Source organism: Aquarana catesbeiana, linkage group LG10 (assembly GCF_042186555.1).
Source record: "Aquarana catesbeiana isolate 2022-GZ linkage group LG10, ASM4218655v1, whole genome shotgun sequence".
Classification (NCBI taxonomy): Eukaryota; Metazoa; Chordata; class Amphibia; order Anura; family Ranidae; genus Aquarana; species Aquarana catesbeiana.
In genome coordinates this window covers 203,044,856-203,067,774 of record NC_133333.1, presented here as the reverse complement: position 1 = coordinate 203,067,774, position 22,919 = coordinate 203,044,856, and the positions used below count along the sequence as shown (strand labels likewise).

The following is a 22,919-nucleotide window of genomic DNA, read 5'->3' as shown; positions in this document are numbered from 1 at the left end:
CCCTCTATAGACCAGCATGCTGCATGATCTCTCCAAGACGGGTCCTCCCCTGGGATCTCCTCGGCTGTCCAGCTTCGTCACACAGGACCGACAGCTCAGGACCATTCCTCGGCCGCGGTGGTAGGCCCCAGACAAGCCTCTGGACCCACCCCTGCGCCGCTGTATCGTGGGCCTCCCGATCAGAGGACCATGAGGTAGCTCATTAACGCATACCTGTCAGCTAGGAGGGCCAGCAGTTGGCTGTAGAAAAAACCCTAGAACATGGCGTCTGTCCCATAAATACCCTCTTCCCAGAATGCAACTCGGAGGACCACCTCCACCGAGCTTGTCTCCGAGACAGAGGAGCATCTATACACTTCGACACGTTGCCTTTCCAACACTGACCAGTAGCAACAGCGACACCCAACGGTCAGCACGGAAACACACACAACGTCAGCCAAGCTGGAACAGAGGCGAACTAATAACCTTCCTAACACACTATTTACTAAATTTACCTAACCATGTGTAGCCCTCTCTGTTCAACAGAGGCTGGTTGTTAGGTCGGTTTCATTCATTGGCCCTGCAGTCGCATGCTAATTGGACACGGGAGATGCCAATCAGCGGGTCTGGCGGACCTGATGTCCACCGGCCACCCGCGATCGTTCCAGGGAGAGGCAGAATAGCCGTTCTGACAGGGGAGAAGATGGAGATCTTGTGTTCCTGCTAAGCTTTTCACCCAGTCAGAGTACCCCCTAGGGCCCCCCTAACCCTTTGATTGCCTCTGGTGTTAAGCACTTCTTTGCCAGTGTTATTAGTACAGTAACCATGCATATTTTTTAGCACTGATCACTGTAATAATGTCACTGGTTCCCAAAAAATTGTCAAAAATGTCAGTTAGGTGTCCGATTTGTCCGCCGCAATATCGCAGTCTCGCTAAAACTCGCTGATCACCGCCATTACTAGTAAAAAAAAAAATAAACAAATAAAAATGCCATAAAAATATCACATAGTTTGCAGATGCTATAACTTTTGTGCAAACCAATCAATATACGCTTATTTTACCAAAAATATGTAGCAGAATACATATTGGCCTAAATTGATGAAGAAATTAGATTTTTTACATCTTTTTATTGGATGTGTTTTATAGCAGAAAGTAAATAATATTGTTTTTTTTTTCAAAATTGTCCCTCTTTGTTTATAGCGCAAAAAATAAAAACCGCAGAGGTGATCAAATACCACCAAAAGCAAGCTCTATTTGTGGGAAAAAAGGACATAAACTTTATTTGGGTACAGTGTCGTGCGACCACGCAATTTTCAGTTAAAGTAAAGCAGTGCTGTATCGCGAAAAATGGCCTGGTCATGAAGGGGGTAATGATGACTGCTTACCCTGCTGGTCTGTGTATCAGCTTAGGGACCGTGCCCTAACACCTGTGTGTTTACGTAATCTCTTCTCAGTATGGCTCCACCCCAGCCTCTAACAGGAAACACTAACCCCACTCACAGCAAGGCCAGCCTTGCCCGAGCAACAGTTGTGTTTAGGCTTCTGTGTGGTGTCTTGCTGTATGTTTGTCTGACTTCCGTGTACTGACCTTGGCGTGTCCTTCTGACCATCCCTGTCTGCTAGTTGCCCTGACCTTGGCTTGTTCTCCTGACTATCCTGTGTTTAACCCTGAACTGCTGCTTCCACTCTGTCCCCTAGAGCCAGTCTGTGAGCATGAGCTGAGGGACCACGGGGGCTGCGACCTGGAGTCAGCTGCAGCCAAATCCATCCTCACCACCAGAGGCTCTGGTGAAAACCTGCTGGCTCTTAGATTCTGTGCCCTGGAGAATCTTACGCTCTTGCTCCCTGTTTGGTCTGTGTCAGTGTTCAGGTGGAGTTGCTTTCCTGAACCACCCAGAGCACCATCCTCAGCAGTCAGCCGAAGGGTCCACAACCTTAGCGGTGCGCTCCTAACCCCAGCGGTGTGCATCTGTCACCTAGCCTCAAGTGACCTGACAGCAGGATTCTGAGCCGTTGTGAACCAGTGCTGAAGTAGCTGCTAACAGGCACTGTACTTTAGCTTGATTGCTTCCAGTCAGAGGCAGCTCTGCACAGCACATGGAGCAAGCCGGGGGGTATTCCTCTTTCTATAATTTACGAACAAAGGCATTCCCATCCTTCCACCATACCTCTATATCTAAGTCTTTGCAATAGGCGTTCTACTCAAATGTATCAAGATTTTTATATATATATATATATATATATATATATATATATATATATATATATATATATATATATATACACACACACACACACAGTATCTCACAAAAGTGAGTACACCCCTTGCATTTTTGTACATATTTTATTATATCCTTTCATGTGACAACACTGCAGAAATGACACTTTGATAGAATGTAAAGTAGTGAGTGTACAGCTTGTATAACAGTGTGCATTTGCTGTCTCCTCAAAATAACTCAACACACGGCCATTAATGTCTAAACTGCTGGCAACAAAAGTGAATACACCCCTAAGTGAAAATGTCCAAATTGGGCCCAATTAGCCATTTTCCCTCCCCGGTGTCATGTGACTCGTTAGTGTTACAAGGTCTCAGGTGTGAATGGAAAGCAGGGGTGTAAAATTTGGTGTTATCGCTCTCACTCTCTCATACTGGACACTGGAAGTTCAAAATGGCACCTCATGGCAAAGAACTATCTGAGGATCTGAAAAAAAGAATTGTTGCTCTACATAAAGATGGCCTAGGCTATACAAAGATTGCCAAGACCCTGAAACTGAGCTGCAGCATGGTGGCCAAGACCATACAGCAGTTTAACAGGACAGGTTCTACTCAGAATAGGCCTCACCATGGTCGACCAAAGAAGTTGAGTGCACGTGCTCAGCGTCATATCCAGAGGTTGTCTTTGGGAAAAAGACGTATGAGTGCCGCCAGCATTGCTGCAGAGGTTGAAGGGGTGGGGGGTCAGCCTGTCAGTGCTCAGACCATACACCGCACACTGCATCAAATCAGTCTGCCTGGCTGTTGTCCCAGAAGGAAGCCTCTTCTAAAGATGATGCACAAGAAAGCCCACAAACAGTTTGCTGAAGACAAGTAGACTGAGGACATGTATTACTGGAACCATGTCCCGTGGTCTGATGAGACCAAGATAAACTTATTTGGTTTAGATTGTGTCAAGCGTGTGTGGCGGCAACAAGGTGAGGAGTACAAAGACAAGTATGTCTTGCCTACAGTCAAGCATAGTGGTGGGTGTGTCATGGTCTGGGGCTGCATGAGTGCTGCCTGCACTGGGGAGCTACAGTTCATTGAGGGAACCATGAATGCCAACATGTACTGTGACATACTGAAGCAGAGCATGATCCCCTCCCTTCAGAGACTGGGCCGCAGGGCAGTATTCCAACATAACAACCCCAAACACACCTCCAAGATGACCACTGCCTTGCTAAAGAAGCCTAGGGTAAAGGTGATGAACTGGCCAAGCATGTCTCCAGACCTAAACCCTATTGAGCATCTGTGGGACATCCTCAAACAGAAGGTGGAGGAGCGCAAGGTCTCTAACATCCACCAGCTCTGTGATGTCATCATGGAGGAGTGGAAGAGAACTCCAGTGGCAACCTGTGAAGCTCTGGTGAACTCCATGCCCAAGAGGGTTAAGGCAGTGCTGGAAAATAATGGTGGCCACACAAAATATTGACACTTTGGGGCACTTTGACACTTTGGGGCCAATTTGGACATTTACTCACTTTTGTTGCCAGCGCTTAAGACATTAATGGCTGTGTGTTGAGTTATTTTGAGGGGACAGCAAATTTACACTGTTATACAAGCTGTACACTCACTACTTTACATTGTAGCAAAGTGTCATTTCTTCAGTGTTGTCACATGAAAAGATATAATAAAATATTTACAAAAAAGTGAGGGGTGTACTCACTTTTGTGAGATACTGTATATTCAGATTTAGTTCTCCTTGTAACTCTGTGTATGAACATGTGGGTTTCATATTTTTTTTTCAAAATTGTATAAAGCCCAAAGATGGGATGCAAGGATTCCAGAAAGCTTGCACCTTTAATAACTTAACTACTTGTCGAACAGCCGCCGCAGTTTTACTGCAGCAGAATTGCACGGCTGGGCAAAACAGCGTTATGTTACGTTGCTTCGCCCTGTGGCCACCAGAGCCGATGCGAGTGCGATGACCGCCGGGCTCCCGCGATCGATCGTGACACACTGAGAACCAGGATCTGTGTGTGGAAACACACAGATCCCGGTTCTCTGAGGGGAGAAGAGACTGATTGTGTGTTCATACAAAGTATGAACAGCGATCTGTCATCTCCCCTAGAGAGTCCCATCCCCCCTTCAGTTAGAACACAGAGAGAGAACACAGTTAACCCCTTGATCGCCCCCTAGTGTTAACCCCTTCCCTGCCAGTGACATTTTTACAGTAATCAGTGCATTTTTATAGCACCGATCGCTGTATAAATGCCAATGGTCCTAAAAATGTGTCAGAAGTGTCCGATGTGTCCGCCATAATGTCGCAGTCCCAATAAAAGTCTCAGATCGCCGCCATTACTGGTAAAAAATAATAATAATAATAAAAATGCTATAAATCTATCCCCTATTTTGTAGACACTATAACTTTTGCGAAAACCAATCAATATATGCTTATTGCGGTTTTTATTACCAAAAATATGTAGAATACATAGCCTAAAATTAGAAAAAAATAGCTTTTTTTAAAAAAAATGTGGATATTTATTATAGCAAAAAGTACAAAATATTGTGTTTTTTTCAAAATTGACACTTTTTTTGTTTATAGCGCAAAAAGTAAAAAACGCAGAGATGAACAAATACCACCAAAAGAAAGCTCTATTTGTGGGAAAAAAAGGACGTCAATTTTGTTTGGGTGCAGCGCCACATGACCGCTTAAGCGGTTAAAGTGGTTGTAAAGGCTGAAGTTTTTTTACCTTCATGCATTCTGTGCATGAAGGTGAAAAAGCTTCCGTATGCTGCTCCCCCCACGGCCCCTGATACTCACCTGAGCTCCCTCTCGATCCAACGATGTACATGAGAGCCTTGGACTCCCTCTCCTCATTGGCTAAGACAGCAGCAGGATCCATTGGCTCCTACTGCTGTCAATCACAGTCAATGAGCCCATGAGGAGAGAGCGGGTGGGGGGTTGAGGTACGGCTCTATGTGCCTTATGGACGCATAGAGCAGGGCTCGGCAGTGAGCACGCACCAGTGTCCCCATAGCAAGCAGCTTACTATTGGGTGCACTGGTCAATGGAGAGGTATTAAAGCCAAGCCTTTAATACCATGTTAAATTAGCTAATAAAAGGTATCACCTAAACTCCAAAACCTTCTGCACGCATCGATAGATAATACAGTACAATACTCTACTTTCTTTGTTCTATATGTGTGAATGACCTAGTTGGGTTTTTTTTCTCACATACAGTTTATATGACATTCTTTCTATAATGTTTTATTTAGTACATAATAGGAGTTCAATTTGCAATAACAAAGTACAATTACCTTCATCCAGGATAGAGTTATTAAGGAGCTGTGTGGAGCTGGTGCTTTCTGTGTCCCATTTGAAAAATTTAGCAACTATCATTTGTCTTCTGGGCAACATGTCTTCCATAGATATGTTATCAGTCGATGAAGGCTGTGACTTTGCCTTATCAATAGTTTTCTTAACTTTTCTTTTGTAATCATCCCATTTCTTTCTGCATTCTGGAAGTGTTCGCTGAATATTACCTTGCATATTAACACTGCTTACCACTTCATCCCAGATAGCAGCTTTTTTTGCAGCATTGGCTACTTTACGTCCAAACAACTGCTCCATGTTTTTCAGGATTGTATCTACCAGAGCATGGAGTTCTTGGTCAGTAAACCTCTCCTTCCTCTTCTTAGGTGTCTGTGTGGATAACACTCCAGTGTTTGCACCATGAGACATTCTTTGGCCTTGAATTCCTGAGGTAACAGACTTGTCTTCTGCTTAAAGGATAAAAAATATATTTAATATATATATATAGTTAAAAGAACACTATATCAAATGATTTTGTGTTCTTGCAATTGTGTGGTATATACATCTTATCTTTACATTTACATGAAGACCAAGCTGTCTAGCAAAAATTACAGGTGCTGGAACAAACCAAATAACAGTAAAGGGGTGCTTACAACTGATAACTGTTATTAATTTGGATTAACCCTTTCTTCCAAAAAAAAAAAAAAAAACTGCTATTGTAACAGCTGGAGCTAGTCTTTCTTTTGTTTGGCTCTTAAAAAAGTCCAGCTAAAAACTACAAGTCAATTTAAAACTACCCTTCCACAGGGTGACAACGCCACTGTGTGATTTAATTGCAGAATGGACGGTGCCATCATTCTATTAACTAGTTGTCGACTGCCTGCCGCAGTTGTACTGCGGCAAGTTGGCTCTTCCACGCGAATCACCATCGTTGTACGTTGGGCGTGTGGCGCTCCCGCGGCGATCGGATTCGCTTCAGAACCGATCAGTCTCTAGGCCCAGGCCAATGATTTCTGGCCTGGACCTGGTGATCGGTTCTGGCGAATGAGAGACTGTCCTCTTCCTGTAATCTCCCCTCGTGGAATCCTTTTTGGTTCCAGAGAGAGGAAATCTAACTGTGAGTTGCACCAAAACTATACTGACACAGTACTGTACACGTAGGCACACTTTTTCACCCCAATCGCCTCCCCAGTTAACCCCTTCACTTCCTATCACTGTGTCACCAAGTGTAGTTTTCAGATTTTTCACTGATCACTGTACTGGTGTCACTTTTGCCACTAATCAGCGTTAGGGCAGTTAGTAGTAGGCCCAGGTAGGTCTAACCCCCTAAAAAAGGTTTAACCCCTTGATCACCCTCCCCAGCAGTTAACCCTTTCACCCCCTGTCACCAGTGTCACTAGTATAGTGTACAGATCTCTTTCTGATTACTGTATTTAGTGTCACGGGTGACGCTAGTTAGCAAGTTAGCTAGTATATGTTTTAGCATCAGTTAGGGTCAACATCAATCCCAGGCAGCGTCAGATTGGTGCCAGTAGCGCTAGCACCTATGCACACCCCATACACCTCCCTTCCTAGTATAGTGTCTGATTAGATCAATATCTTTGAGTCCTCAGTAGTTTAGATGTTCCAAAAAATTCACCATTAGCGGGATCAGCCCAGATACCTGCTAGCACCTGTGTTTAGCCCCTCCGCCCAGCCCACCTAAGTGCAGTATAACTCGATCACTATCACTTACAAAACACAACACACAAAGCTGCAGTGTTCGCAGGGTCAGGCCTGATCCCTGCTAGCACTAACAGTAAATTATTTTGGTAGCGATTGAAGCAGTTGCTGACAATCAGCTGCTCTTTTGCCTGTGAGTCGCACTAGTTGTACCAGTAAATTTAGAGTCCAAAATGTCCAAACAGAGGTACACTAGTGAGGAGGCCTACATGTTGCTAAGCAGGGCTCTCGTATGGAGCAAAGAGCCAGTACTAGTGCCACTCATCCTTCTGGTGAACTGGCAAGCACCAGCGGCCTAGTACATCTGGGTCGTAGTCAAACCAGCACTGCAGTAACACGTGGTGAGTCCTATAAGTGCAGTTCAAGCTCATGAGCAGCTAGCAGTGGCTAGCACAAGTAGTGCCCCGCAGCCACCAAGAAGACAAACACAGGCCTGTAGAGACCATAGTGCCCTTCCCGCTGCATTTGCCAATCCTAATTGGGAGCTCACCACTTCTACAGCACCTGTACTTGCCCCATTCACTGGCCAACCTGGAATTCAGGTGAAAACAGGTGATTTTACGTCACTTATTTTTTTATTCACTGTTTTTGACACAAGATCTCTATAGATCTATTGTGGACCAAAGCAATTTGTATGCTGGCCAAATCATCGCTGCTAATCCTCATTTGACCCTTGCCAGAGAATGGAAACCTATTACGGTTTTCCGAATTTAAGACCTTTCTGGACCTATCCCTCCTCATGGGCATAACTAAAAAGAGTGAGTTGCGGGCATATTGGTCCACTGACCAAATTCATCATATGCCCTTGTTCTCTGCTTCCATGGCCAGGGCTAGATATGAGCAGATATTGCAGTTTATGCACTTCAACGACAATGAACTCTGTTGTCCTTGGGGTGACCCTGAATACGATCGGCTCCACAAAATTCGGCCCCTCGTAAACCACTTCAACAAACAGTTTTCAGCCTTGTTTACTCCCGATCAGGTTGTCTGCATGGTGTGAATCCCTGATTACATTTTCTGGATGCTTGTCTTTCAAATGGTATCTCCCCAGCAAGCGTACCAGATATGGGGTCAAGTTGTATAAGCTCTGTGACAGGGCAACAGGCTATACGTCAGGACGAACTGGATCCTTCCTAAAATTCCAGGAAGAGATCGTCACAGCCCTTCTGTTTCCAGATAGTGCTGTACCCCAACTTCATGTAAATGCAGTGAGCCAGCTGCACGAGAGGCACTTCCCAGAAATCCTCCGTGGTACCCCTGCCCAAGGAGCACCCCAAAGAAGATGTTGTGTCTGCAGAAGACGCAGATATAGGCGTGACTCCTGCTATTATTGTCCCTCCTGTCCTGACCAACCTGGTCTCTGCAGCGGTGAATGTTTCGCTCACCATCACACACTAGTGGAGTATTAGCATAGGGTACAGCACTGCACAGTCCTAGGGCACACATGCACAGGGTCCCAAAAGATGAGATGGCCATCACATTTTGTGAGACCCTAATTTGGAATGTTTACGGTTAAAATAAAAGTGCAAAAAAATAAAAATAAATTTTAAAAACCCCAAAAAATAAAAAAGCCAAAAATAGTTGTTGTTTTATTTTTCTTCTCTGTCTATTGTTCTCTCTCTATTGTTCTCTCTCTATTGTTACTGTGTTTTATTTTATTGTATTTGCTGTACAGGTATGGTATGTCTTATGCTGTGTACACACGGGCGGACTTTCCAACCGGACTGGTCCGACGGACTTTAGATTTGAAACCTGCTTCAAATCTTTACGTCGTAACTCCGCCGGACTCAGTTCCTAATGGAAAGCCAGTTCGTCTGTATGCTGGTCCGACGCACCAGATACGACGCAAGGGCAGGGTACTACATCTCACGCTCGCTGCAATAGGAAAAACGAATTTTCCTATTGCGGCGAGCGCGGGGGGAGGCGACGATGTCCCTTAGGTCTGGTATGGATTTTAAGGGGAACCCCTACACCGAAAAAACAGCGGTCCCCCCAAAATCCATACCAGACCCCTATCCAAGCACGCAGCCCAGCCGGTCAGGAAAGGGGGTGGGGACGAGCAAGCGCCCCCCCCCCGGACCATACCAGGCCGCATGCCCTCAACATGGGGGGTGGGTGCTTTGGGGGAGGGGGGCGCCCTGCGGCCCCCCCACCCCAAAACACCATGTCCCCATGTTGATGAGGACAAGGGCCTCTTCCCGACAACCCTGCCCGTTGATTGTCCGGGTCTGTGGGCGGGGGGCTTATCGGAATCCGGGAGCCCCCTTTAATAAGGGGGCCCCCAGATCCCGCCCCCCCCTATGTGAATGAGTATGGGGTACATCGTACCCCTACCCATTCACCTAGGGAAAAAGTTTCAATAAAAAAACACACTACACAGGTTTTTAAAGTAATTTATTAGACAACTCCGGGGGTCTTCTTCCGACTTTGGGGGTCTTCTTCCGACTTTGCCGCTTTCTCTGGCCTCTTCTCCCGGTGTCCGGTTCTTCTCCCGCTCTCCGTCCTCTTCTCCCGGTGTTCGACCTCTTCTCTCGGTGTCCGGTTTTTCTGCCGGCTCCTCACCTATCTTCTCCCACTCTTTTGCTAGCGGTGGCCCAGACTTCTGCGTCGTCTTCTTCCCTCTTCTCTTCTTCCGATGTTGACACGACGCTCTCTCCCGCTGTAATGCTGTGTGAGCCAAGTGTATAGTGCGGACAAAAGGTGCTATGTGCAAGTCAAGATTGGAGGGGTGGTAGCTTACTATTTCTATATAAGGTGCATATTGTGCATGCTGACATCAAATAATGGAAAAAGGTGAAAAGTTTTTTTAAAATTGAGAAGAAAATATTATTTTGTATAAAAAGCATAAAAAGAAAGTCCTTTTAATAAAATGTGACAGCAACGTGCTAACATGCACACGTTGCAATTAAAGTGCTGGAAAACGCATCCATATGATGCACAGGAGCAGTCCTTGTGTATGGTTGTGACAGCAACGTCCTGGCATGCACACGTTGCAGTTAGAGTGCTGGGGTGAATCACATCAAGTGTTTTCTTCGTGTGCTAGACCACTTTGGTGGGTAATGGCCCCTTACCTTCAGGTAATAGGGCAAAAGCATGTAACAAGAGAGCTGTTTAGGACGTCCGCCTATGGGTTCCAGCGCGTCCCTCTCTATCCTGGATCCTGGGTTGGAGTTCCCTCAGGTGTGGTGCAGGGGGGTTGTATTAATAGGGGTAATCAGCGGAAGAGAAGCCAATAGTGTAATCCAGTTTTGATTAAAAATAACACTCTTTATTGTAAAGTTACAGGTACTCACATAAAAATTGGGAAGCAGTGGTATCAATCCAACGAGCAGCGAGCTCGTGTGCCTCTGTTTGTGTTTGCAGCCTGTCTCGTCCCTACGCGTGACGTCACACCACGTGACGTCACGCGTAGGGACGAGACAGGCTGCAAACACAAACAGAGGCACACGAGCTCGCTGCTCGTTGGATTGATACCACTGCTTCCCAATTTTTATGTGAGTACCTGTAACTTTACAATAAAGAGTGTTATTTTTAATCAAAACTGGATTACACTATTGGCTTCTCTTCCGCTGATTACCCCCTATGAATACAACCCCCCTGCACCACACCTGAGGGAACTCCAACCCAGGATCCAGGATAGAGAGGGACGCGCTGGAACCCATAGGCGGACGTCCTAAACAGCTCTCTTGTTACATGCTTTTGCCCTATTACCTGAAGGTAAGGGGCCATTACCCACCAAAGTGGTCTAGCACACGAAGAAAACACTTGATGTGATTCACCCCAGCACTCTAACTGCAATGTGTGCATGCCAGGACGTTGCTGTCACAACCATACACAAGGACTGCTCCTGTGCATCATATGGATGCGTTTTCCAGCACTTTAATTGCAACGTGTGCATGTTAGCACGTTGCTGTCACATTTTATTAAAAGGACTTTCTTTTTATGCTTTTTATACAAAATAATATTTTCTTCTCAATTTTAAAAAAAACTTTTCACCTTTTTCCATTATTTGATGTCAGCATGCACAATATGCACCTTATATAGAAATAGTAAGCTACCACCCCTCCAATCTTGACTTGCACATAGCACCTTTTGTCCGCACTATACACTTTGCTGGTCCAATTATAGATGTACGTTTATTATGCACCTTATTCTTTCTTAAACTCAGAGTAAGTCACTGGTGCTTTGACAGCCTCACCACCACGTTTTTTGTATTGTAATTATGTGGATTCTATTTTAGGAGATTGAAGTGATATTTTATTTTAATATACGTATGCCATTTTCTATGCATTATTGAAGACATTGAACATTTATAATTTTTTAACCTTTGCCATACACAATATCCTTCACTTTTATGTTATTTCACCATCTTTTCACCAAGCACATTTATTATTTTACGTTCACCTGTCTTCACACCAAGGATCAGCGCAGCACCACCCACTCATATACATTTATCTAAAAGGTCAGGTGTTTACCTTATCGGTGTATGCGGCTTTTCCACCCCTAGCCTCTTCCATAACAGATAGCGCGGGAATAATTCCCCTTATTCATTAATGCTGTGTGAGCGCTCAGCAATGACTTATATAGGTGGTGACCCCGCCCCCTTATGACGTCACAGTCCTGGGGCATGTTGGGACTGTGACGTCATTAGGGGCGTGGTCAATATTACCCGATGACCACCAGAAGAACCGGACACCAGGAGAAGAGGTCGAACACCGGGAGAAGAGGCCGGAGAGCAGGAGAAGAACCAGACACCAGAAGAAGAGGCCGGAGAGAGTGGCGAAGTCAGAAGAAGACCCCCGAAGTCAGAAGAAGCTGTCTAATAAATGACTTTAAAAACCTGTGTAGTGTGTTTTTTTATTGACACTTTTTCCCTAGGTGAATGGATAGGGGTACGATGTACCCCATACTCATTCACATAGGTTGGGGGGCCAGGATCTGGGGGCCCCCTTATTAAAGGGGGCTCCCGGATTCCGATAAGCCCCCCCGCCCACAGACCCCGACAACTAATGGCCAGGGTTGTCGGGAAGAGGCCCTTGTCCTCATCAACATGGGGACAAGGTGCTTTGGGGTGGGGGGGGCGCAGGGCGCCCCCCCACCCCAAAGCACCCACCCCCCCTTTTAGAGGGCATGCGGCCTTGGACGGTTCAGGAGGGGGGCGCTCGCTCGTCCCCACCCCCTTTCCTGACCAGCCGGGCTGCGTGCTCGGATAGGGGTCTGGTATGGATTTTGGGGGAACCCCGGCGTAGGGGGTTCCCCTTAAAATCCATACCACATCTAAGGGCCTGGTATGCCCTGTGACTGGGCTCGCAAGGTGTCAATCTCCCTGATAAAAGCGGCAAGATTGACTTCCTTTTCTAGTCCCGTCGTACCCAAGTCACGTTCAAAATGAACGGACTTGTTCGTGTGTGGGCAAGTCCGTTCATTCAGAAAGTCAGTCTTAACTCCGTCGGGAAGTCCGTCCGTAGTCCGGTCGCGTGTAGGCAAGTCCGTTCGTAAAAAAGGTCTGTCGGAAGTCTGTCAAAAGTCCGTCGGAAAGTCCGTCGGACCAGTCTGGTCGGAAAGTCCGCCCGTGTGTATGCCCCATCACTGTTATACTGTAATGTTACTTTGTTTTACTGCTTGCTCAAAGCATTATTTGCTTTACAGGTATGCCATTCAGCTGCAGCACGGGTTTATTTATTCCGACAGCAACAGTGTTTGTTCTCACGATATGTAAAGCTGTGACTCCAGCGCTGTAGGAGGTGATTTCACAACCACAGTTAAAAAAAAAGAACATATATGCCGAACCATGGGGGCAGGGGTGGAGGGGCGATTTGCCCCTAACATTAGGGCCAGATTGCCCCCATGCTTCGGCATATATTTTTTACTCTTTTTGGCACAAATTGTTATTTTATTGAGTTAATGTTTTATTGTTACCATTGTTTGCTTTTCAGGTATGTCATTCAGCTGCAGCACTGATTTATTTATCTTGACAGCAACAGCGTTTGCTCTCACGATACATAAATTGGCGACTCCAGCGCTATAGGAGGTGATTTCACCACCACGGTCAAAAATAAAATGGTGCATGTATGCCCATCATTAGAAGTGGGTGGATGCAGAGCGGTATTCTAATGGTAGGCATACCCACCGATCAATCTCTTTTTTCGTTCGGCCCACAGGCTGCAAAAAAATTACAATATATGTCCAACAAGGACCAGCAACGTACTGGTATGTTGCTGGACTTCGAGTGGTAAAACAAGAATGATGCCTCCAGGTTTAGGTATCATCTTGGTATCGTTCTTATCAGCCAGTGGTCGGCTTTCATTTAAAAGCAGTCCTAGCGGCTAATTAGCCTCTAGACTGCTTTTACAAGCAGTGGGAGGGAACGTTCCCTCCGCGCCATCTTCCATGGTTTTTTCGGGCTCTCCTGTGCCACCGGGGAACCTGAGAATGCAGCCAGTGGTTCCGCCAGCTGACTATAGAGCTGATCTGAGACCAAAACGGCTCCAATCATCTATATGGCCTAAGAAACCAGAAGCTACAAGCATTTCATGCCTTTGGTTTTGCCGGATATAAACCGCGCCATTGGGAAATATGGAAAGCAATTTATCACACTGATCTTGGTGTGGTCAGATGCTTTTAGGGCAGAGGAGAGATCTAGAGTCTAATAGACCCCAATTTTTTCATAGGGAATATTTACATTGGGGATATTTACATTGTGATAACAATAAAAATGATAAAAAAAATGAAAGGAACAGTGTAAAAATAAAATAAAAAAGCATAAAAAAAACAAAAATAAACAAAGGCGAACGCCTGTCGGTCTTGTGTCATATGTAAACAGCAATTGCACCATGCATGTGAGATATCACCGCGAACGTCAGATCGAGGGCAGTGATTCTAGCAGTAGACCTCCTCTGTAAATCTAAAGTGGTAACCTGTAAAGGCTTTTAAATGCTTTTAAAAATGTATGTAGTTTGTCGCCGCTGCACGATTACGCGCAATTTTAAAGCATGTTGTATTTGGTATCTATGTACTTGGCATAAGATCATCTTTTATATTTTACCAAACATTTTGGCAATATAAAGGCAGTCCACAAGTTACGAACACAATAGGGACTATAGATTTGTTTATAAGTCGAAGTTGTTCGTAAGTCACAACACTGCATTTGTAAGTGTAACTTCTGTTTGGAACACTGCGTTTGTAAGTGTAACTTATGTTATCTGTGGCAGTGTGGGATGTGTTCGGAAGTGCTCGAAAGGTATCCAGGACCCACGTGGAGCACAAGTGGCCGGCATTTGAGGCCGTTCGTAAGTAGGAGTTGTTCGTAACTCAGGTGTTTGTAACTCGGGGACTGCCTGTAGGGTGTTTTAGTGCATTAAAATTTTAAAAAAGTGTTTTTTTCCCAAAAAATTGCGTTTGAAATATCGCTGCGCAAATATGGTGTGAAAAAAATATTGCAATACCCACCATTTTAACCTGTAGAACTCTTGCTTTAAAAAAATATATACTGTTTGGGGGTTCAAAGTAATTTTCTAGCAAAAAAAAAAAAAATTTTTCATGTAAACAAAAAGTGTTGGAAATGACTTGGTGGTTCAAGTGGTTAGAAGAGTGGGTGATGTGTGGCATAAGCTTCTAATGTTGTGCATACAATGTCAGGACAGTTCAAAACCCCCCCAAATGACCCCTTTTTGGAAAATAGACACCCCAAGCTATTTGCTGAGAGGCATGTTGAGTACATGCAATATTTTATGTTTAGCCACAAGTTTCGGGAAAATGACAAAAAATTTTTTAAATTTTTTTTACACAAAGTTGTCACTAAATGATATATTGCTCACACATGCCATGGGTATATGTTGAATTACTCCTCAAAATACATTATTATTGTACACAATTTATATAGCGCCAACAGTTTACGCAGTGCTTTATAATGTAGAAGGGAGGACAGCACAATTACAGTACAGTTCAATACAGAAGGGACAGGAGGGCCCCTTCTCATAGAGCTTACATTCTAAAGGGAAGGGATGGTGGTACAAAAAGTAATAGATGCAGGGAATGATTCTGCTGCTTCTCCTGAGTCCAGAGATACCACATGTGTGAGACTTTTTGGGAGCTTAGCCGCGTACAGGACCCCGAAAACCAATCACTGCCTTCAGGATTTCTAAGGGCGTAAAATGGTGATTTCAATTCCTCACTACCTATCACAGTTTCGGAGGCCCCCCCCAAATTACCCCATGGCTAATTCATCCTAAAGGTGTTCTATCAGGTTGAGGTCAGGACTCAGTCAACTTTCTCAACCCCAAACTCGCTCATCCAAGTCTTTATGGACCTTGCTTTGTGCACTGGTCCAAATCGTTTGGTGGAGGGGGGATTGTGGTGTGGGGTTGTTTTTTAGGGGTCGGGCTTGGCCCCTTAGTTCCATTGAAGTGGAACTCTTAGGGCATCAGCATACAAAGTAATTTTGGACAATTTCATGCTCCCAACTTTGTGGGAACAGTTTGGGGATAGCCCCTTTCTGTACCAACATGACTACGCACCAATGCACAAAGCAAGGTCCATAAAGACACGGATGAGCGAGTTTGGGGTGTAGGAACTTGACTGGCAACATCAGTGCCTGACCTCACAATTGCGCTTCTGGAAGAATGGTCAAACATTCCCATAGACACACTCCTAAACCTTGTGGACAGCCTTCCCAGAAGAGTTGAAGCTGTTATAGCTGCAAAGGGTGGGCCAACTCAATGTTGAACCCTACAGACTAAGATTGGGATGCCATTAAAAGTCATGTACGTGTAAAGACAGGCGTCCCAATACTTTTTGACATTATAGTGTATATGCAATTTTCGGCTTGCACATAATTCTACTATATAATGCTTTAAAATATTTTTCTGTGTGTGATGTTTGGAATAGTGACCCAATAAAAATATGAAAATGCAAAATAGAATTTTTTTTTTTTTTTTGGAAAACTCACTTTACTAGCTCCAGAATGTAAACCCCATTTACAATCTCTTGAACCACTCTTCATTGACTTCCATCATCATTATGTAGCACCCTCCTAGTTTAGGTGCTAGGATGTAAATAGTTAGACTAGTGTAATTTGAGGCAAATCTATCCTCAGCAAGTCTGCTTAACAGAATGCTGCAATTCATTAGATAGGCCACTTTCACACTGAGGCTCTTTACAGGCATTTTTGGGCTAAAAATAGCCTGAAAAGCGCCTGTAAACTGCCTCTTCTGCAGTCCCAATGTGAAAATCTGAGTGCTTTCACACTGGGGTGGTGCACTTGCAGGACGGGAAAAAAAGTCCTGCGAGCAGCATCTTTGGGGCAGTTTAGGAGCGCTGTATACAGCACTCCCAAAACACCCCTGCCATTGAAATCAATAGCCAGCGATGCCGAAGCTTTTAACCCTTTATTGGCCGCTAGCAGGGCTTAAAAGTGCCCCGCTAGTGGCCAAAAAGCCCTGCTAAAACAACGTTAAATTGCCTCTAAAACTAGCGGCTCTTTACCGCTGCCGCTAAAAATAGCCACTGATTACTGTGTCAATGTCACTGGCTGGGAAGGGGTTAACACTAGGGGGCGATCAGGGGTTAAATGTGTGTCCTAGGGAGTGTTTCTAACTGTGGGTGGATGGGACTGCCTGAAGGAGGAGGAGACATATCGCTGTTCATAACCAGCATGAACAGCAATTCTGTCTCCTCTTCCCTGACAGAACGGAGATCTGTCTGTTTTCTCAGGAGCGATCGCGGGTGCCCGCGGACATTGCAGCTGCCGGGCACGCCCATGGGCACCATCGTAGCACGCGCCTCCTAGTGGTCTTAAAGCAGGCCGACCTACAGCTACAGCGATTTGCCCAGGAGAGCCAACCTGCCAAAGTATAACGACGGCGGCTGGTCGGCTACTGGTTAACAACTTAAGGACCGGGCCTATTTTTCAGACTCGGTGTTTACAAGTTAAAATCTTTTTTTACTAGAAAATGACTTAGAACCCACAAAAGTTATATATATATTTTTCAGACACCCTAGAAAATTAAAATGGCGGTCGTTGCAATACTTCGTCACACCATATTTGCTCAGCGGTCTTACAAGCGCACTTGTTTTGGAAAAATTACACGTTTTTGAATTAAAAAAATAAGACAACAGTAAAGTTAGCCCAATTTTTTTATATTTTGAAAGATATTATGCTGAGTTAATTGATACTCAACATGTCACGCTTCAAAATTGCGCCTGCTCGTGGAATGGGACAAACATTTACCCTTAAAAATCTCCATAGGGGACGTTTAAAAATTTCTACAGGTTACCAGTTTTGAGTTACAGAGGAGGTCTAGTGCTATATGGTGGCGATCAGCAACTTGTAGCGGGACTGCGATATTGTGGTGGACATTCTGACACTAACTGACATTTTTTGAGGACCAGTGACACTAATACAGTGATCAGTGCTAAAAGTATGCACTGTCATTGTACTAATGACACTGGCTGTGAAGGGGTTAAACACCAGGGGCGATAAAAGCGTTAACTGCGAACATCGAGTTCGTGGTTCCCGCCGATTAGCATCCAACTTCTTTTAAATCCGGTGAACCCCTGCCAAACTGAAGCCAGGGCTGTTCAACTCATCACTAATGAAGGGCAAACTTTCATGAAAGAATATAAAAAATCTCTGTGTTGTTCTTTACTGACTGGTTTCTAAAGTAGCCCAATATTAACTCTTTCATGACTAAGCCTATTTCTGACATTTATTGCTTGCAAGTTAAAATCTGTATTTTTTGCTAGAAAATTACTTAGTACCCCCAAACAATATATATTTTTTTTAGCAGAGAATCTAGAGAATAAAATGATGATCGTTGCAATATTTTATGTCACACTGTATTTGCGCAGTGGTCTTTAAATGCAATCTTTTAGGAAAAAAGGCAATTTCATGAATTAAAAGAAAAACGAAACAGCAAAGTTAGCAAAATGTTTTTGCATAATGTGAAAGATGATGTTACGCCGAGTAAATAGATACCCAATATGACATGCTTTGAAATTGCGCACACTCATGGAATGGCAACAAACTACGGTACCTAAAAATCTCCATAGGCAGCGCTTTTTAAACAAATGACGGTTATCAGGTTAGAGTTACAGAGGAGGTCTAGTGCTAGAATTATTGCTCTCGCCCTGACGATTGCGGCGAGACCCCAAATCCCTCCTTTCCACTTCAAAGTATTCAGATTGCCAAAAACAGCGATTCTGAATACTGTCAGTTTTTTAAAAAATGGCGCCATTGGCAGCTGAGTAAACCGGAAGTGACGTCGCTTCCGTGTTTACAGAAAGAAAATTGGAACAAAGCCATTTCTGGCTTTGTTCCAGTCTTATTCTATCTGACGGAAGTGTCTCGGTTGTCCCTGTGGGACGGGAGGCCCGGGAAGAGCGGCGGGAGGGGGGACGTCCCCTCACGCTCCTCCGGGATAACAGCCGAGTGGCTTTTAGCCGCATCAGTTGTTTCCCTAAATAGCTGACCACCCGCTTTAAAAAACGGTACCAGCTGCAGGCATCATCCTGGTATAACCCCTGAAAGCCGAGGTCGCATATGTGTGTACGCTCGGCGGGAAGGAGTTAAATAGCTCTGTTAGTTGCATTTATCCCTGGACATTGAAGGCAGGGCGTCCTTTAACCAATAGATAAGATTAGCCTTTTGCTAAAAATAAACTCTAATGTTTACATGTGAATTCCCTCAGGCAGATACGGCATGACGTAAGTGTGACTAGAAACCGATACTTCTTTTTATAACTGACTTATACGATTGTTAAAGTTGCAGTATCGACCTAAATGGACACCCCTCCCATCTCTCTCGGACTAATCGATGAGAAAAAATAAATCTAATGTCCTTTTTTTTTCCATTTATATGAGGTGGGTTCTTCTTTGGTTGTCCACATTACTTCCAGCATGACATTGATTCTTCATATTGGCTGTTCATCACCGGAGTTCACTCAGGATCCAGAAAAAATTCTTCAGTTTTGCTTACATGTAAGAAGATACGCAAACATCCAACACTCAAAATGATCACCTGGGTGCTTCCTGGTGCATTTCTTCCGTAGACTTTATCAAAAGAATATGGTTGCCATATTCCCTTAACAAAGTCTACAGATAAAATACATCAGAAAGTGATGTCAGATGCCTGAAGAGGAAGTACCCAGTCGGCCATTTTGAGTGTTGGATCATATTGGTGGTGAATAAAGCTGTTTTTATGGAATTTTCTCCACTATGAGCTCTTTTTGCTTTCTCCATGTCCTTTAACTATTGATCTATGGAGAGGCTGACTACTGAGAAGACCAGGAGAGAGGCTTAGATTACCATACCCTGTGCCTTAAAGGATTCATTTTGGTAGAAGATTGGAAGATCTAAGATTACCAGATTGTGTGCCCTAAAGTGGTTGTACACCCTGTACAACCATTTTTACCTACAGGTAAGCCTATATTAAGGCTTACATGTAAGTGCTTGAAATATCTCCTAAACCTCCACAGTTTAGGAGATGTTTATGAAAGACCTGAGCGCCAATGGCATGTGCACTTTAGAAAGGGCACATCATGCCATTTCTAATAGGGGTCATGCCGTGACATCACGCGACTCCGGCCAGCCACAGAGCCGGAGTTCGCGGCCCCGGAAGGAAGAGGGCCGAAGATGGACGCTCCCTGCTAGTGGGGACAACGGAGACATCACGGGCTTCGTTTTCCGGTAAGTGACACATAATGGGCTACTATGCTATGCATAGTAGCCCATTATGCTTTACCTTTGCAGGGAAAAAAAGAGGAAGTAAAACCCACCAGGGTTTACTTCCTCTTTAAAGGACCTACCTCTAGTAAGGGGTTAGTACACATTAAGCTGCCATGTGGTTTGGGAATCACAGGTCGTCACTTTATTATTGATATAAATGTGAGGATGATTTGTTTATTCATACTATTGTTATTATTATTATACAGAATTTGTATAGCGCCAACAGTTATATAATAAAATTCAATACAGGAGGCATCAGAGAGCCCTGCTCGTTAGAGCTTGTATTGTTAATCTCTACAGTATAACACTATTTTGAGTAATTTTTTTTATTATACCGAGAGAAGGAATACTAAGGGTTGTTAATCCGCTGACTTACCTGGAATGGCAAGTGGCAGGTGGAGCACTTTATCACTGGTGGGGCACTGATGTTGGTATAGTCACATGTGAGCACAATATAGATATGTTTATTCCCATTTATTTATAAAATACTACACTATATGAGTTTCCTTTGGGTTTCACATGTGATGAGGTCTTTAAATTCACACTCGGGATGGCTTATGAACTATGGGATCTGTAGTGTGCATAGAGTAGTACACCTTAGCTTTTGTTCGGCAGGGGGTGATCCAGTCCAGGGAAATGCTTAGGATCCCAGATCTCAGAAGTAGATGCACCTGCATGTCGCAGGGAAACCGGAAATAAAAGACACAGGCGAAAATAAAAACACATAGGGATGGTTAGGATTCCTGCCAACATTTTATTTCTGTCACCATGTATGTTGGTGAGATTCCTCTTCACTTCCTGTCCCAAAGACAACCCCTACTGAGACAGTGAGAGGAAATTTCCCCATTGGTGACAAAGCTAGCAATAAAAAATCTAACACCACCTCTTTATCCAAAAAAATAGAAATTGTTTACGACTATTTGTAAACCACAATAAATCTCTGTATTGGCTCTACTAACTGTAAAACTAGAAAGAGACATTACCTGTGTCCTTGCAAGGTGTTAAAGGGAAAAAATCTGTAATTTTCATAAGCTCGTCAAAGATTCAACAACCAATGCCTTGAAATAAAACAAATGTCAGTGATCAGTAAACTTTAATCTCTTATCAGTTTTCAACAAGCAAAAGCCCGATAAAAGAAAATTATAAATCTATTTTAATTCAATTTTTGGTTCTACGCGTTTTACAAGACATATTAATTAGTAATTTAAAGTGATCCTGCCACAGATCTACAAATTAAAATAAAGCTGCTTCCTGTGAAAAAAAAAAAAACAATATAAATAGGTCTCCTGGTGCTCGCACCACATAATGCTGCTCTGTTGATCAGGAATTGGCTCCCTGGTTCCTCCTACTGACTTCCATGTCATTATGGGGACAATAATGATGATAAAAGAACCAGTGAGAACTGTGGGGGACCTAAGGTATTGTTCCCATCAGAAGTGTTCATTATTATTATTATACAGGATTTATATAGCGCCAACAGTTTACGTAGCGCTTTACAACTTGAGGGTAGACAGTACAAATACAATACACTTTGATACAGTAGGAATCAGAGGGCCCTGCTCCTTAGAGCTTACAATCTAAGAGGGAAGGTCAAAAGATACAAGAGGTAATAACTGTGGGTGATGTGCTGATTGAGAAGATAAATGTACAGTTGTTAGGTGGGGGCCAGATAGGCTTCTCTGAAGAGATGAGTTTTCAGGGATCGTCTGAAAGTGGATAGAGTAGGAGAAAATCGGACGGATTGGGGTAGAGCATTCCAAAGGATGGGGGAGGCTCTGGAGAAGTCCTGAAGGCGAGCATGGGATGAGGTGACAAGGGAGTTTGAGAGCAGGAGGTCTTGGGAGGAGCGAAGAGAACGATTAGGTTGGTATTTTGTGACTAGGTTAGAGATGTAGCTGGGGGCCAGGTTGTGGATGGCTTTGTAAGTTATAGTTAGTATCTTGAATTTAATTCGGTGACTGAGTGGCAGCCAATGGAGGGATTGGCAGAGGGGTGTAGCAGACGCTGAGCGGTTTGTGTGGTGGATGAGCCTGGCAGCAGTGTTCATGATGGACTGAAGTGGGGATAGCCTATTTAGAGGTAAACCAATGAGGAGGGAGTTGCAGTAGTCGAGGTGGGAGATGACCAGGGAGTGGATTAGAAGCTTTGTGGTGACATTGGTTAGGAAGGGGCGTATCTTGGAGATGTTGCGGAGATTGAGGCGGCAAGCTTTGGATAGTGATAGAATGTGGGGTCGAAAGGTTAGTTCAGAGTCCAGGATTACACCTAGGACCCTGGCATGGGGAGATGGGTTGATAGTTGAGCCGTTGATATTGACAGGGAAAGCAGGGGAAGTGGCACCTGAGGGAGGAAATATCATGAGCTCGTTTTTGGATAGGTTGAGTTTGAGGAAGTGATGTGACATCCAGGCTGATATGTCTGCTAGTAAGTTGGTAATGCGTGAGGAGACAGATGGAGAGAGCTGGGGGGTGGAGAGATAGATTTGGGTGTCATCAGCGTAGAGATGAGATTGAAAGCCATGGGAGGCAATCAACTGACCCAAGGAGGTGGTGTAGATTAAGAAAAGGAGAGGTCCAAGAACAGAACCTTGGGGGACCCCAACGGAAAAAGGAAAAGGAGAGGAGGAAGTAGAGTTGTAAGTGACACTGAAGGAGCGGTGTGATAGGTAGGATGAGAACCAGACTTTCATTTCCCTGCAGACTTTGGGGGACAATTCCTGATCAATGGTAGCACTGGCATCAATGTTAAAGGTAAAAAGGTTCAAATAATACTCTCTTTTTGTTCTGTTTAGCGTTATCAAAGAGAGTGAAAGGAAAAGACCAGGAACACTAGTTCTGGTGATCCGGGTAACCAGACGGTTATAACCAGACGGTTATAATTCTCCCTTAGAGCTTGTTTACACTTGCTTACACATGTGGCATTGGACACACTTTTTTAAAGCACTCTGAATGCCAATCAAAACACCTGTCACTAAATAAAATG

General features: G+C 44.3%; 1 protein-coding gene across 9 annotated transcripts in view; it reads right to left on the bottom strand.

Moving 5' to 3' along the window:
• LOC141111116 (uncharacterized) overlaps positions 1–22,919 on the bottom strand; it is a 134,060-nt gene that overhangs the window by 12,900 nt on the left and 98,241 nt on the right. For 5 of the 9 annotated variants that reach the window (XM_073603140.1, XM_073603142.1, XM_073603143.1 and 2 more), the window contains 2 exons: positions 20,921–20,995; positions 5,498–5,959 (listed from right to left, as the gene is read on the bottom strand). In XM_073603140.1, coding sequence (XP_073459241.1) covers positions 5,498–5,959; positions 20,921–20,966 — 508 coding nt within the window. In that variant the 5' untranslated portion in view covers positions 20,967–20,995. Of the gene's footprint in view, positions 1–5,497; positions 5,963–20,920; positions 20,996–22,919 lie in introns of all 9 variants that reach the window. The other 4 variants (XM_073603135.1, XM_073603136.1, XM_073603137.1 and 1 more) reach the window with 1 other exon arrangement.